Raw genomic sequence first — 15484 nt, 5'->3', positions numbered from 1 at the left:
TTGTAGCTGGAGTGGTGCAAGAGGGGCTTGAGGTGTGCCAATGGTGGTGGTGCTTTGTCTGTGCCACCACCATCCATTTGAGCACAGAGCCATCGCCATGTCACCAAGGTGGCATCTCCCAGGCACGGAAGGGCTCTCTGGCACGGCACTGAGCTGCATGGCAGAAACAGTCCAGCCCTGCCTCGCTCTCTGAGTGATGCCCAGTCCCTGCCCTGCTTCCCTTCACGTGCAGAGCGTGCTCCACTGGGTGCCCTCTGGACGTGGTGAGCACCTTCCAAGGCCAGCCAAAAATCTGACCTGAAGGAAAGTTTCTATCGCTTCATATGTCCCAGGGAAAGCAACAGGGCTGGTGTTTGGGATGCTTCCGGGAGACTTTTCGTCCTTCTCAAACTATTGAATTCTGGGATTTTTTTCCTCTTTTTTTTTTTTTTTTTCCCCTAGTTCTTACGGAAGTAATTTTGGGACTGAATCTCCGTATTTATTTATTTATTTTTCTTAAGGAGCAGGATGCAAAACTGATGATCTGTGGAGATCATCTGCTTGGCTTTCAGGTCTTCCATCCCATATCTCAAAACTTAGCTTAAATATTGCAAATATTGGAAAATGCATTTTAGTAGTATGTCTAGAGCCTGGCATTTTGCAGATGAAACTTTCTGCTGTGCCTTTTAGCCTTATCAGAGGCCAGAAACTAATTTTTTCCTAGCACAAAATCCAACCAAAGATGTCTGTGCAGATACAGTGCCAACTAAAGGAAAGAAATTTCATCCTTCCTTTATTCCCCCCACTCCTCTTTTTTTTCTGTATTTCATTTGAGCTTTTTCTTTGCAAGCAGAACCTCCATAGCACTCCATCCACTCCCTGCCAAATAAATCAAATCACCAAGATCATGTTTCAACGAGCCAGAATTTCTCTTTTTTTCCCACTCGGGGTCCCAGTTGGTGTAGTGAGAACAAAGGCAGCCTCCATTCAATTTGATTAAAGCAGGGAAATGCTCTCTGGGAGCAGAGGAAGGCTGAAATCTTGGTCACCTGCCCTTGGTTTCAGGGACTGCATTGTCACAAGAAATCCCTGCTCAACCCCAGCAGCTCCATAGCTGGAGGACTGTGAGGACCACTGTCCTTATGTGGTCCCAGTACTGGTCTTCCTTCTGCAGACATTTGTCCTCTTGCAGCCCTCATTTTCACCAGTTAGCACAGTAAGTTAAATGATAGCATATTTCTTCATAGAGGTTGCAGGTTTTTTCCTGTTCAATTTCTACAGTACTGTCTTAATCTTATGCCACAGAAAGAAGCAAAAACAACCTTTTGCTGTCCTTATTGAAAATATTTCTTACTATATATGGCTCCTTCATCAGGGTCATTTCTGAATGCTCCTGTGTCCACTTCCTGCAACAATGCTGTGTTGCTGCTCTTCCATGGAAGATGCTAAACCTTGAACCCAGGCATTCTAAAGCTGAGGGTCTGTGGCTGCCATATATGTGTCAGTAGAGGACTTTGCAGATTGCTCAGTTCAGTTGCCAGGGCAGAGTTGAAGCTCTTTCCATCTCTGTTTTATTAAGACAATATCACTTCTCCCTGTTCCTGCTTTTCCTTCAAAAAACGTCTCAGACCTCAGGAAAGCATATTGCACAGAAGTCCCTATATTCAGGGGACCCCAAATCAGCTCTTTCCCAAATAAAAGTCTCTGGGACTTTCATAGTGACATCCCAAATCTCCCACCTGCTTTGATTTTCAGCAGCCCCATTGATTCTCGGTGTGTCGTCCTGTCCTTACAGGAGTAATCTCATCTCCTCTGCCGTTCCACCCAATGGTGTATCTCTAGCTCTGCTTTGTCACTGGTGATCATGACTTTGAAAACTCCCTGGCTGAGTCACTTCTCCTAGCAGATCCCAGCACTGCTCTGTTACTGCTTTGGCAAGTGAAGCATTTTCCCCTTTCCATTTCCATCAAAGTAACAAAATGTCCAGTCTCCCATCTGGGCACAGCTGGATCTTCTTCCTATTGCAGCTCTTTGTAGGAGTGGCTGATTTCCTATATCAATAACCAATAGAATACCAGGACATCCTTACGGCAAGTGGCACAGAAATGGCTTTGCTGCTGTGTTGCACCTTCCAGCATTTGAAGTCGGAGTGGAGATGCTGGCCCAGCTTGTGGGAATGTGCTGTGCAGGACTGGCCAGTCCCTGGGGTCTGACAGTTATGCCCTTTGCCCCCAGTACTGCTGTGGCTTTGCTGATTTCTGTTGAGATGGCACTGGGAGAGTGGCAACCTGAGCTGGGGGGATGCGGGGATGTGAGCAGGTTAGCGAGGTGGGGACTCGGGGTCGCCTGGAATGATTCTGGTGCCCTTTGGTTGGGTCTTGGCGTACAGTGGGAGAGCCATCAGGGAGACAGGTTATGATCTCTCTCTGTCATCTCTGTTTTGTTCTCCACCGTGAGCTTTTCTGCGTCCGTCTCTGAGCACAGGGCAGCCACATGCTGACCTGCTGCAGGGGACAGGAGTTCAGCTCCCATGGCACAGAGCTGGGCTGCCAGGAACAGAACAGACTCTGGCCTTTTGCTATATGCCGTGGGCTTCTTTACCATTTTTATTCTCCTTCCATTAAAAAAAAAAAAAAAAAAAAGGAAACTGCTTACAGAGCCTCCTCCACTGGGAGCTGCTTCAGGCTCTGCACCAATGGCACCTCTGGGTCCGCAGGGTCTGGGACACAAATCCAAGCTCTCCAATGCCATGCAAGGAGGAATTTGATTGCTCCTCTGCTTGTCAGGTTGAAAATTCACTGTTGATTTTGTCATCTGACTGTAGTGTTCAAAAGGCAGACGGGTGGTTAGCCAGGGCTGCAGAGGCTTTTGTGGAAGAGATGTGCTCCAAATGATTTGGTACACATCTGAAAGCATCTATGATCAGATTTGTTGGGCAGGAAACTCGAGATGAATGAACTGGTTGATCATAATAATCCATTAATATTAGAGAAGAAGAAACAGAAAAATTCTGGGGAGCTGGGAAGCCGAAAGTCAGATTACTTTGTCCAGCATGAGTTAAGTTCTGTAGGCAATGAGAGGAACCTCCTTCAAAGGTTTTCCTCAGCATTGGTTTGTCCCCAGCCTCAATGAACTCAGCAAGATCTTGGCCATCATATTGAGTGAACGCTGGACTGGGCCACTCTGTAATGTGTATGTATATCTGTGCGTATATTTCTTTATCAGTGTATGTACGTGTCTGTCTGAGATGCACTCTCCATCCATAGCTCTGCTCAGGGCTATGATTCAGGCTTTAGGACACACTAGAGGATGCCTTTGGTTGACTCGGGACCCTTGCTCTTGCCAACTCAGGGTTGCTGACTTTAACCTGTTAAACTGGTGGCAGAGACTCATGCTGGGACCGACAGTAATCTGGAAATAATCAGTTGCCTTCCAGGGAGCGGATTATTTGCACAGAAGGAACCGCATCTTTCCATAGGGACCCTGAGGCTCTGCATGCTCAGCGCCCCACAGCCGTGCTGCGATGCTCAGCCCCCGGTGGCACCACCACTCCATGGGGACGTGCTGACCCATTGTGAGCTCCTGGGGCATCCTGGGGACGTGGGGTCCTATTGTGAGCCCTCAGCAAGGAGAGGGCTGAGCTCGCGCTGGATGCGGGAGGAATTCCTGCACGTCCCTCCTGTGCCCATTGCTGAGCTCAAGGCTGATGTGAGCGTGGGGCTTTGTGCCTTCCCTCCCTCAGCCTGCCCCTGAGCTCAGCTGGGACATCAGCTTTGGCTGCGTGCAGGGCCACCTCATCAACCTGCCGCAGGCAGAGGGCTGCTCCATGGCATGAATGCCCCCACGGTGGTGGGGGGGGATCAGTGGACAGCACTGGGATGGGTCCACAGAGCCAGGAGCTCCCCAAAAGTGATAGGGGACATCCAAGGAGTGGGCAAAACTCAGTGCTGAGCACTGATGTTCAGATGCCTTCCCATAAGGGACTGCACCGCCTTCTGTTTTAATCTGTGTATTTTTTTTAATGCCAGGCTTAAGCTTGTACTATTAGCTGTATGACAAGTGCAAATAATTCACAGATTAATGAGTGCGCTTGTTGATACATAAATATATATTAAAAAAAAAAAAGAAACCAATATATTCAAACCTTTCAAATGTCGCTGGGGGAAATCAGTTAAATTTTCGGCTCTCCATATTTTAGATAATAAAAATATGGTATTTTTTAAAAATCTATTTAGAGGAAGAAGAGAGTGCTTTTTGTTTCCAATGCAGTTGAAAAAGATCTTCCTGCAGGATTCGTTCGATTGCAGATGAACTGATGCCACCAACTCAATGCAGAATGTGTCACGTCTGGTAATGACATTTATTGACCTCAGCAAGACAAATTTCAGAAATGCCCTTAATGTCTTTTTTAATGTAATGCTCAAGCATAACAATCCTGTCATGGACCTGGCCCTCAGATCACCTGTCTTTAAACCCCAAGTCAGTAATCAAAAGTTTCCTGTCTGGCATTTGCTTCTAGGTCTAATTTTTACTCTCCCCTCATTTCCAGTAAAAGCAAACCGTGCAGAGAGTCACTATGCGGATGCTGCTCAGGAAACTCTAGGTACCACGGGAAATGCGTCGCACGGAACTAATCAAAAGCTGCACGGCTCATTCTCCCTCTACCCTGCTACCACCCGTTCTGATCACTTCTCTGCTTAATAGAGGTACTAGATGAGTAAAATAAGGTGGAGGAACCTCCCCGTTGCTCGGAAATCAGAGGCTTCCTTGTCTGCTTACTGTGCAGAACAAAAAGAGATGAGGATGGGGAATTTGGTCGGGGCTAGCAAGCCAGCGGCTGCTCAGCAATGAAGGAAGCCAGGAACTGAAGTTTAACAACAACAACAACAACAAAAATAATTTTAAAAAGTGCTGAGACCCCTTCCTCCCTATCGCTTCATCCCTCCTCAGGGTCCAGAGAATCCTTGCAAATTACATTGCACTGAACAGCAATATGAAGTTAGTAGCGTGAGAAATACCAGCTTCCCACCTTCAGCTGATCACCGTTCCTTTGGCTTTCTGAACACTGCAAATTGACCTTGCCTAGTCATGTGGCCTTTGGAAGCCATGGCTTGCCTATCTAGCACCTCTACTACGCAGCTAGAGGACTAATCTCAGCCTGTCCCACCAGATGTAGGGATACGGGTTCTCCTTAGTGTTGACGTTGACCTTGTGAATGGTTTCTAGATCCAGTGGGGAACAGACAGCTAGAGCAGAGCATTTGGTACAAGCAGTGATTTCATCGTTTCCATCCAGTTGACAATTGCTAGGCTGCTTCAGAGAATTCCCAATGAGCATCCCTTAGCACACCCATCTGATGGCCGTGAGGGCACGCAGATATCTGTATTATATTCCTGATGTATAAATAGATCTACTTTCACACCTGCACTGGAGGAGTCTCTCTCCTTGCCCCAGACACTGCTTTTGGCAGAAGCGTGCACCTTCTCGAGTTACTGTTGCCCAGAGTTTGCATGCTTTGAATGCTGGCAGGGGGACCCCCTCAGCTCTTCCCCCCAGGCCAGGCAGGCGGAAGCCCAGGAGTGGCACTGAGTGATGCAGCATGTTTGTGAAACTGGATTTTTGCATGCTTTTTCCTGGAGTCCGTTTTAATTCTCAAAATCACCAGTCTCTGTCTCCTTCAGAAAGCCGACAAACTGCAGTTAAAAGAAACAAAACCAAAATACATGTCTCTCTGATTTTCTCCATTAATTCTTCCAACTTGTATCTTTTCCTTCCTTGCTGTTTTTTTTTGTTTTTGCTTTTGTTTTTTTTTTTTTTCTTTGCTGGCTTCTTGTGTGTCAGACTAGAGGCTAAGTGAGACGCATGCCCAAGCCTTGCGTGTACCAGAAGCTCAGAAGTAGCATGGTAAATCCCATCTCTGAATGGGTAATGAAGGGTCAGGGGGCATGGTTTAGTTTCATGAAAGCAGTTCCTGGGTATATAGCCTGCATCTCTGAGTTAGCCTCACTACATGTTTGGTTGGTACTTCAGCACTCCTTGAAGCTGATCCTTGAAAAGACTGGTTTCAATACTGGGTGATCATCAGATGCACAAACAGGCAAAAATTTGCTTAATAGTCCAGCTGGAAAATGTACCCTACCTTCCATGCTGCTTGCATTTGCCAGGTAAGGTTGCTTTATCCTTGGAGGATGAACCATAATGCAGGGACTGCCCTCAGAGAACGGCTCCTTCCATTGCTCAGTGCTCAGGTTGGTTTTGGCAATGGTTAAAACAAGCAGTGGTATTCGTAATGCTGTCCTCTCACCTGTGTCCAATTCTGTTTTCTGGAAAATCAGCCACTCTGATCTTCATGTCTTCCTTGCTTGTCTTTCTAGGCGTGAATTTTGAATTGGTAAAGCCAGTATATGGTTTTTTTCTCCATTTTCTACTGAATTCTTTCCTGCTGTGGTCCTCATTTCATCTCCCCCATCTTGAGTTCTGCGAGGGAAAGGGAGGATAAAACAAATTATTACCTCAGGATCTTCTCAACACATTGGACACCCTGCAGAGGGGGATTACAGACTGTGCTTCTTCCAGTCCCAAAGCACTCTTGAATTTTGGAGTAGCCACAAGGGCATCTTTACTACCTGCATCCATTCTGAGTATAGCATTGTGCACTCTGTGCTTTAGCAAGACTATATGTTAACCCTGGAGGGATGTAAAAGTAATTTTCGTGTCTGGATTGCTCAGCCCTGGGGCTGCACACTGCTAGGAGCAGGCACCAGCACAGCACTTCAGTGCATCTAAGGCTGAGTGCTAAGGAGCCTGAACCTGAGATACATATAACAAAATAACAGTGAACGGTGATGCAGTCATGGGAAATTCGTTGTAGGTAAATTAATAGAAAGCTCCCCAGGAGCCAGGGCGTTGTAATGTGCTGAACCAATGATTTTAGTCAATAAATGCAATGATGGGAAGGGAAGGAATCTGCAGAGCCCTTGACTGGACTGCGGGTCTGGTGCAGTGTTTTTTTTAAAGTCTTATATAAGAAGTAATCAGCCAGGTTCAAAGATGCAATCTAGCTGTTTTGCGCTGTTCCTGAAATGCAAAGCAGCTGAGCTGGCAAATTGTTGGAAGGCACAGGACATGAGCAGTTTGACTTTTGCCAGTGCTCAGCATCAGTTTGGGAAAAAATCCTTCTTGTTTTAGAAGGAGAGGGGTGACAGTACAGCAGATGCTGCAGAATACCAAAGACCAAGGTTAATGGTATGTGGCTGGAGCTGATGTCCCTTTGTGGTGGTTCCAGCCTTTCCAGCTGTCATTTCAGTGACCTCCTGCAACCCGAGTCTAACACTGTGGTTTTGTATGAGGAAGAGAAGAGGGATTAAGTCCTATTTTTGATAGGACAAGAGGGAATGGCCTCAAGTTGTGCCAGAGGATGTTTAAATTGGCTATTAGGAAGAATTTCTTCTCAGAAAGAGTGGCAGCAAGTGACGGAGTCACTGTCCTTGGAGGTCCCTAAGGAAAGAGTAGATGTTGTACTTAGCAACATGGTTTAGTGGGCAATATTGATGGTAAGTGGACGGTTGGACTTAGGTGACCTTAGAGGTCTTTTCCAACCTTAATGATTCTATTCTGTTCTATTACTCATCATGACATTGGTCATGAGCTGATTTTTGTTTTGTTTTGTTTTGTTTTCTTTGTGCTCTGCTTCTTGAAATTCCATTCTTGGAGCTGAATTCACCTTTGCCATGGTTTTTCTGAAATCTCTGGGTATGAATCAGGCTTGAGCCTACTCCTCTGATATTTCTGCTCAAGCCATGGCAAGCGTTGCACACGCACACATTTTTTGTAGGAGTCCCCAATCATCCACAAAGGCTATCATTGACTCTGGACTCTGCTGCTTGCTTTTAACAAGTTCTTTTCAGATATCATGAGCTCAGCACAAGTCATGGGTTGACAAACAGCCTCATTTCCCAGCAAGAGATGGCCTCTTTCTCCTGGCCATAGCTTTTTCAGGAGAATGAGCCCCATTACTGGTTGAGCTTGTATGCAGTGATGGATTTGAGCCCACAGCAGCCTAACTCAGCTTGGTTAGTGTTTGCTGCCTACAGAATGGAATAAGAAAATGAAACAATTGCTCGGGGATAGTGTAAAGTCAATGGCAAGAAGCTATAGGTGATTACTTATATTGATCCAAAATTACTGCTATTGTTATAATCCACATTTTGAAAGCTACTGATTTAATACCATAGAATACTGTGGATTGAACCCCCTAGCAGAGGGTTAGGGACAGAAGCTTCTGCCCCCAGCATCCTATGGAGGATGGATGGCAACTCATCTGAAGGTCACTTCTCATGCATTTTCTTGCTGAGGGTGTTGGACGCAATTGAGCCTAAATGCAAAGCCTGCCAAAACAGTGAGTATCCTCCTGTTGGCTGCTGGGGCTGCGGTGGGTCCTGCCTCTGGGGTGGGTCCTTACATGTTCATCCAGCGTGGGCTCTCATTTTTCTGTCTGGCAGCAGAGAAAAAGTCAATTCCATTTGTATATTTTGTTCAATTCAAGCCAAAAACTGAAAGTGTTGCAAACCTTCCCTGAAGGTAGAAAGGAACCTTTTTATTTATTTATTTATTTTTGATCACTGAATACGCTTTTAATGAATGCCAGCCTAAAGTTACTGTGAAGATCCGGAATTAAAGCACAGCTTGTGCTGCTGTTATGGCTTTCCACAATCCTTGATCAGAAAGCCACAATTTTCTCTCCCTTCCCCCTGGAACAAGCAGTGCCGTGTGCTCACACTGCTCTTAGCCGTCACCTCTGCAAGCTCTGGTTCGTGTTGTGTAGGGCTGGATTCCTGCTTCCCCGTATTCATGTCACGTTTGGCCACTGAACTGAAGCTATTTGCCATCTGCCTGAATTCCACCTGAATAGCACTTCTCTGGGACGCTGTGTCACTGTGCGTGACTTTCTGGTTGAAGATGATGATGTTGGGCCGGCTGGCAGCTCGCAGCTCTCTGTGTGGGTGTGTTTCTCCTGGGCTCTTTCTCGTTGCTCTGCAGAGATTGTGATTGCATGCAGATTGCAGGGTTGTTCCCAGTCACGGAACTGCGTGGCAGAAGGAGGACTTCAGTGAATCATTCGTGGTGTTTCATGGGTATAGAAGAGGAGCCCGAAAGCAAAGGCCCTGCTCGGCTCAGTGAGGCGCTTTGAGTGCTGAATGCTGGTGCTCTGCTGACTCATTTGTGTAAAACTTCTTTTAAAAAGGACCACGCATTGGTACTACTGAAACACAGTAGATCCCAGGGACGTTCCTCTGTAAAATCAACCACGATACGGAAACAAAAATCCAATTGGCCTTTTTAGGATCGAATGGCAAATAGTGTTTCAATCTGGCTTCTCAGGCACGAAACACAGAATTGCCTTTTGACGTCTGGCTGCGTGCTGATGATATTGGTAGCATCAGGAATCTAGGCTTACGAACAGAAAGGTGTTGGGGCACATATTTGCTCCCAGCGGGGTCGTAGCTCTGCTCTGATTTTCAGCTGCGCTCAGCATCTGTGGGCCCCCGGCTTTCAGGTGCACTTTGCAGGTGGGCCGCATGCTGGATATGAATTCCCCTGTACCTGTCTACGCAGTTTCACTGAATTAAAAATGAATCATTAATTGAGTTAATTCTGCCTTTTCTACTTGAAACTTGATGTGAACGTGTTTTGTTTGCATCTCACGACCTGAGATTGCAGCCCCATCCTGCACAGGGCACTGCTGCCCGAGCACCTTTCTGCCCAGGTCTGTGTTCCGTGTCTCACAATGTGAAGTGACTTTGTAAAAATAGCACCTTCTTATTCAACAATTCTGCTCCCTGCGTGTCTTGAAGTCACATCTTTTTCCTTTTCTGACAAAGCCACGTGTCTCGTGCTGCAGCTGGGGAGGGAGCTGGGGTTTGCTTTGCTTCAAACATCAGCAGCCAAGTTCAGGTTAAAGAACCTCTGGTTAAAGGACCTCATGCTAGGTGTGAAGGCAAAGTAGGGCTGTTTGCTTCTGAATTTCAAGGTGGTGCTGTGGAGAGACAGGAGAAAAACAGACCTTTGGTTGGTGCCCTAGAAACCCAGTGTGAAAATCAAAATTCCAGCAGTGTTCTGCCTGCAAACGGAGGCCAAGTGTTTGCAGCACAATAAGTGGCTGCTGCAATGCTACACAGTACTGGAAAAGCTATCCTTGGTTTTATTCAGTTTTGCACTGCTTCTTTATGAAATATGAGCTCCATGCACAAATGCCTTGCACTGGTTGCTGACCTCTATTTGTATACTTGAATAAGCAATTGCTATTCAGAGAATATGGAATCATCCCAAACTGTTTGCAGTTTGGCTCCCTCGAGGCTGTCTCTAAGCCTTTTCGTAAGGATTCATCCTCGCTTTTTGGTTTGAAGTCTTGGTGTGAGAACATTGTCCTCTTCATTTGGATGGAAGCTTTTAATTACCGATCTCAGAACGTGTAAAATAATGAAGGCTGGCTCAGCAGACTGCTTTTTGGTGAGATCATCTCTTCTTCCAGAGTGATCTTTTTGCTTTGTTAACAGAATGGGACTCTGATAGAAAAACAGCAGTTAATTGCCATATTTTGAGGTTGTATGTTTTCCTGGTGGTGCCTGTAGCAGACCTGTAGCTAGGTCATAGTTAGCTTTTAGGTTGAATCTTCATAGGGTATAAAGGACTTGCATGTTTCAGTATTTACGTATGTGACCGGGCAAAGATGAACTCTTAGTAAAATATAGAAGGGACACCTTCTGTTTTAGGAGGGGGAAAGATAGAGACTAGTGAAGGAGGAAGGGCAGGTCTGAGCACCAGGATTGAAGTGTTTCTAAGTGAAGTTAAATACTGAAGGTCAAGGCTTTTTTCTTGGTATTCTCTTACTGGATGTAGGGCTTCGAAAGGCAGTTGTGGAAGAAAAGGTTCCTCGCTCATGATCGGAGCCGATCAGTGATTTAAGGACTCATGACCTCATCGTTAACGTCATTCTGTCCCGCCAGCCCTGGCATCCCACGAGGGGCTTCTGTTTAAGTCCACATTATTTTTTCTCTCTTAAAAATCATTCCCATTTCACTCATTACGGCGGAAACATTTCTACAACTCTTTATTTAAAAAAAAAAAAAAAAAAAAAAGCAATAACAAAATGAATATATATTTTTTAAAAAGCCAACAGCAAAACTACATCTCACTGCTGCTTGGAAGTGCTCTTGGTTTCTAATGGCTGGTGGGGAAGGACTGCGTGGTTTCCAGAATGACTCCTCCTGCTGTCTCCTTTTTGTCTTTGTTTCAACGTGTTTCTCTGAACAGTCAGAAGGTCAGTTTGAAAGATCGTGTCTTCTCCAGTCCCCGCGGTGCTGGCACCAAAGGGAAAGGCTCTCCACAGGCTCAGGGCATCCGGAGGTCCCCCAGTGCTGACCAGAGCATCGAGGACAGCCCCAGCAAGGTGCCCAAGAGCTGGAGCTTCGGAGACCGCAGCAGAGCCCGGCAGGCTTTCCGCATCAAGGGAGCTGCATCGCGGCAGAACTCCGAAGGTGTGGCCTTGGGGTGCTCTGTGGGATCCCAAAACCCCATCCCTCTCCCTCACCACCCCAGGTTAAGCAATCCTGTTAAGCAGACCTATTTGGTGGCGAACAGAGTTAAGTCCAGCTGGTGACCTGATGCCGGTGGTGTTCCCTAGGGGTTGGTTTGGGGCCAGCTGTGTTTAGTTAATCTCTATTGATGATTTGAATGAGGGGAATGAGTGTACACTCAGTAGGTTTGCAGATGACACTGAGTTGGGAGGAAATGTTGATCTGCATGAGGGTAGGAAGGCCCTACAGAGGGATCTGGACAGGCTGGATCAATGTGCTGAGAGAACTGGGATGGTTTAGTCTGGAGCAGAGGAGGCTCAGGGATATCTCATAGCTTCCTACAGTGACTGAAAGGAGGTTGGGGTTCGGCCTCTGCTCGCAGGTAGCAGCAACAGAACTAGAGGTGATGGACTTAAGTTGCACCATGGGAGGGCCGGGTTGGGTATTTGGAAAAATTTCTTTTCCAAAAGAGCGGTGATGCAGTGGCACAGCTGCACAGGGAGGTGGTGGGGTCACCATTCCTGGAAATGTTCAGGAAACGTGGAGATGTGGCACTTGGGGACATGGTGGAAATGAGTCAACAGTTGGACTTGATTTTAGTGGTCTTTTCCCTGCCTGGCCTGGCTGGAGAATGCTAACCCACTCCTTTCTATTCCTGCTTTTCCCAACATAGAAGCAAGCCTGCCTGGAGAAGACATTCCCGATGAGAATAAAAGCTGCAACTGTGAGTTTGTGACAGAAGATTTAACACCAGGACTGAAAGTCAGCATCAGGGCAGTGTGGTAAGAGAGGGAGAAGGGGAAAGAGGTTTGGAAACATAAGCGATAGAATAAAATGAAATACAAAGTCCAAACAAATGCTGAAATGCCTGTGTTGCAGGCTGCTTTTCCCCTGGGTGGCCTGCCCTCCTTCACAGAAAATTCTGCCAGAAAGGGAATTTTTGCTGAGGGAAGGTGAAAATGCAGAAACAGGAAAATCCCCTGCAGGGATGCATCCAAGCAATTGCTCTCACTCGCTCTGAGATTTAATGCTGACATTTACAAAAGCAGTGTGGAGCGGAGACGTGCCCAGCTGAGAGTACGGAGGTCATCGGTGTCCCCTGGTGCTCACAGGACTTCAGCTGCGAGCCCCCACCAACCCCTTCCCTTCTCCTATTGCCATGTTGGGCACAGGGTGTGGATCTGCTCCAGTTCCCTTCCAGCTCCCTGCGTGTTTTAGATGCCACCAGGCGAATCAGGGACTTTATTTTTCCTTCCCTCTCTTGCAGCATTATGCGATTTCTCGTCTCCAAACGCAAGTTTAAGGAGAGCCTTCGGCCCTACGACGTGATGGACGTCATTGAGCAGTACTCAGCTGGCCACCTGGACATGCTCTCCCGGATTAAAAACCTCCAATCCAGGCAAGAGACCCCTCTGCTTGCTTCACTTTGCCCTTGCTTTTTGTTCATCACACAGATGTTGCCATGAGAGACACTTTCCCTTGCAGCTACACCTTAATTTTTTTCCTCCTTAAGAGAAAGTTCAGAGGAAGCATCGCTGCATGTGGCTGGGACCCATGGGGATGATCAGGATGGAGCACATGCAGAGCAAGCACTGGGGTTGTGCCATTAAATCTGCCTCTTGTCCAGCTTTTTTAAATCTCCCTCTTGACAGCTTTGACAGCTCTGAACTAGATTTCTCTCCTTCCCCACACACAAAATCCATGACATCTACAGCTCACCTCCCTGCAGGTATTTCTTCAGGAGTTTCATCCATTTGCGCCTTCCATGGCCCCTGTGCTCCATGCCAATGATCAGACCCCTATCCCAGGCAGCTCTGTTGGCTCAGAGGTCACAGCTCTGCTGAACACAAGGACGCCCAGAGCAGGAGGCAGGGTTTGGCCTTGGGCTGGCTGTGGTCAGAGTCATTTACCATTTACTTTAACAGTTGGATAATGAAAGTGTTTTCCTTGCTGACTGCAGCAGCCCAGCTTCTGCTGGAAGCCACTTGGGGAAATTTTCCTTTAATTTCCAGCCCATTTTGGTTATGAAAATCTGAAAGAAAAAAAAAAAAAAAGTTTTTAGATATGCATGCAGGAGTGGAATAGGAAATTTGTCTTATGTAAAAGAGGAATCTCTCTCATTCTAATCTCTCAAAGACCCTTTAACTCTGCTATTTCTGATGCTCATGCAGCGGAGCTAACTTTCTCAGTGTTGCTGCATGCTGTGGATTTCCTATTTCCAGCTCTACTGTCAGAAGGTAAATTCTCCCTTGCAATGAAAATTAAAATATCCCAGAGAATTTCCTCTCTCTGAGCCTCTCACCCCCACTCAGTACAAATTCAGTGATTATGAATCTGAGATGCACAGCTGAATCTGGAGGGGGAAGAGGAGGAGGAAGGGATTGATATTTCCCAATCTGAATAAGCTGGAATATGAAACCTCCGGGCTGCCTCTGCAGTGGGGAGTGAGCCATTGGGTTGGCATCTCTACTGGCTCCAGGTGGGACACCTGAGTACTCAGCCCCCAGAACAGTGCCATCTGTCCCCATCAGTCCTATTAGCATTCCCTGATGTGCTGCCAAGACAAAGTTGGTTGGTTGGTTGTTTTTTAGGGAGTTTGAGATAAGGAACTGAAGCTTTTAAAGATGAAACTGAATTGTCCCCTTAACTTCATTATTGGGACAGTGAGGCTGCAGTCCCTAGGACTGCCATCCACCCCACTGCAGGGAGGTCAGGAGGACCAGAATCTTCTTTAAAGCCATGTGTGAGGAATCTGGATTTGGGATCTAGGGCTGATGAGTAGTTTCACTGGTTTCCCTGTCCCCACCAACTGGATCAGTGATAGAGATGGCCGCAAAGCCCCTTAGGACACTAAGAGATGCCCTATCTGTGACCTGCCCAATCCAACTGGAAGGGACACCCTGTAGCCAGGGCATGTGCCTTGGTGGCCTTGGCCAATGCTGGGACGTGAGCTGGAGCTAGGAATGCAGTGTGCCCATAGGTGGAGCCCAGCAAGCCTGTCCTGGATCGGCTTGGAGAACTTTTATTTCTGTTCTCCTGTCCTGTGAACTGCAGTGCTCTCCTGCCTGCTCAGCTCCATGGGTCTGTCCGTGTTGTCCCACAGCCAGGGCTGGGGATTAAAGCACATTCAGGCACTTCTCTGGGGGGTTTACCTGCACTTTCCTCTTCAATCACAAATGTCTCTGTCACTGTGTCGTATCTGTAATGTGCTTTTTTCAATGTTGTGTTCATGCTGTCTCGTGTCTCATCCCTTGCCAACCACGGATGTCCCCCATTCATTGAGTTCCACAGTCCCACAGTGTATCTCACCGACTCCAACAGCTCGTGTATTTCTGAGCTAGCTGAGGGTGCATCATCTGGCAATGTAACTGAAAGGAGAATGAATGTATGTTGTTTCATGTCCAACCGTCTCGATGGAATAGTGCTGCAAATATATTCCAGAGGGTAAAGCATGTTATCTGTTAAATCTGGGATGGGTGGGGGGTATTCTTCTAAACAGCAGTGGTGCCAAAATCTCCAAATCTTACCCAGGGTGGGTAAGGTTTCACCGACAACCAGGTGGTAGGAGAGAAACTTCTGTTTCTAGCGGAATATATTTTCAATTTCTCTCTCTTTCTGTCTTCTGTTTTTCAGTTGTTTCTTTCTGCAACTTTCTGACCAACTTTTCTCTACGTGTTGCTTCATTATGCATTTTGCTGGTGTCTTTTTTCTTATTTACTTTGCCAGGATAGATATGATTGTGGGTCCCCCGCCCCCTTCAACTCCCCGGCATAAGAAGTATCCAACCAAAGGACCCATGTATTCTTCCAAAGAATCTCCCCAATACTCGCCTAGGTTAGGATTCACCAAAATGCCGCTTTCTCTGGATTTTTCATTTGCTTAATGTCAAACCCCTTTCATGCCAGTTATATGACGGCATTTATCACTTA

The 15484-nt window shown here is 46.8% G+C and overlaps 1 protein-coding gene across 2 annotated transcripts in view; it reads left to right on the top strand.

Moving 5' to 3' along the window:
• Positions 1 to 15484, top strand: part of KCNQ2 (potassium voltage-gated channel subfamily Q member 2) — a 66308-nt gene that overhangs the window by 34841 nt on the left and 15983 nt on the right. Inside the window, exons 12-15 of one of the 2 annotated variants that reach the window (XM_085241751.1) lie at positions 4529 to 4582; positions 11293 to 11516; positions 12229 to 12337; positions 12823 to 12954. In XM_085241751.1, the coding sequence (XP_085097877.1) occupies positions 4529 to 4582; positions 11293 to 11516; positions 12229 to 12337; positions 12823 to 12954 (519 nt within the window). The remainder of the gene's footprint in view (positions 1 to 4528; positions 4583 to 11292; positions 11517 to 12228; positions 12338 to 12822; positions 12955 to 15484) is intronic. The other variant, XM_085241753.1, reaches the window with a different exon arrangement.

This window comes from Meleagris gallopavo, chromosome 22 (genome assembly GCF_905368555.1).
Source record: "Meleagris gallopavo chromosome 22, MGAL_WU_HG_1.1, whole genome shotgun sequence".
In the NCBI taxonomy this organism is placed as follows: domain Eukaryota; kingdom Metazoa; phylum Chordata; class Aves; order Galliformes; family Phasianidae; genus Meleagris; species Meleagris gallopavo.
The sequence above is the reverse complement of the archived record's forward strand: the minus strand, read 5'-3'. Positions and strand labels throughout refer to the sequence as shown.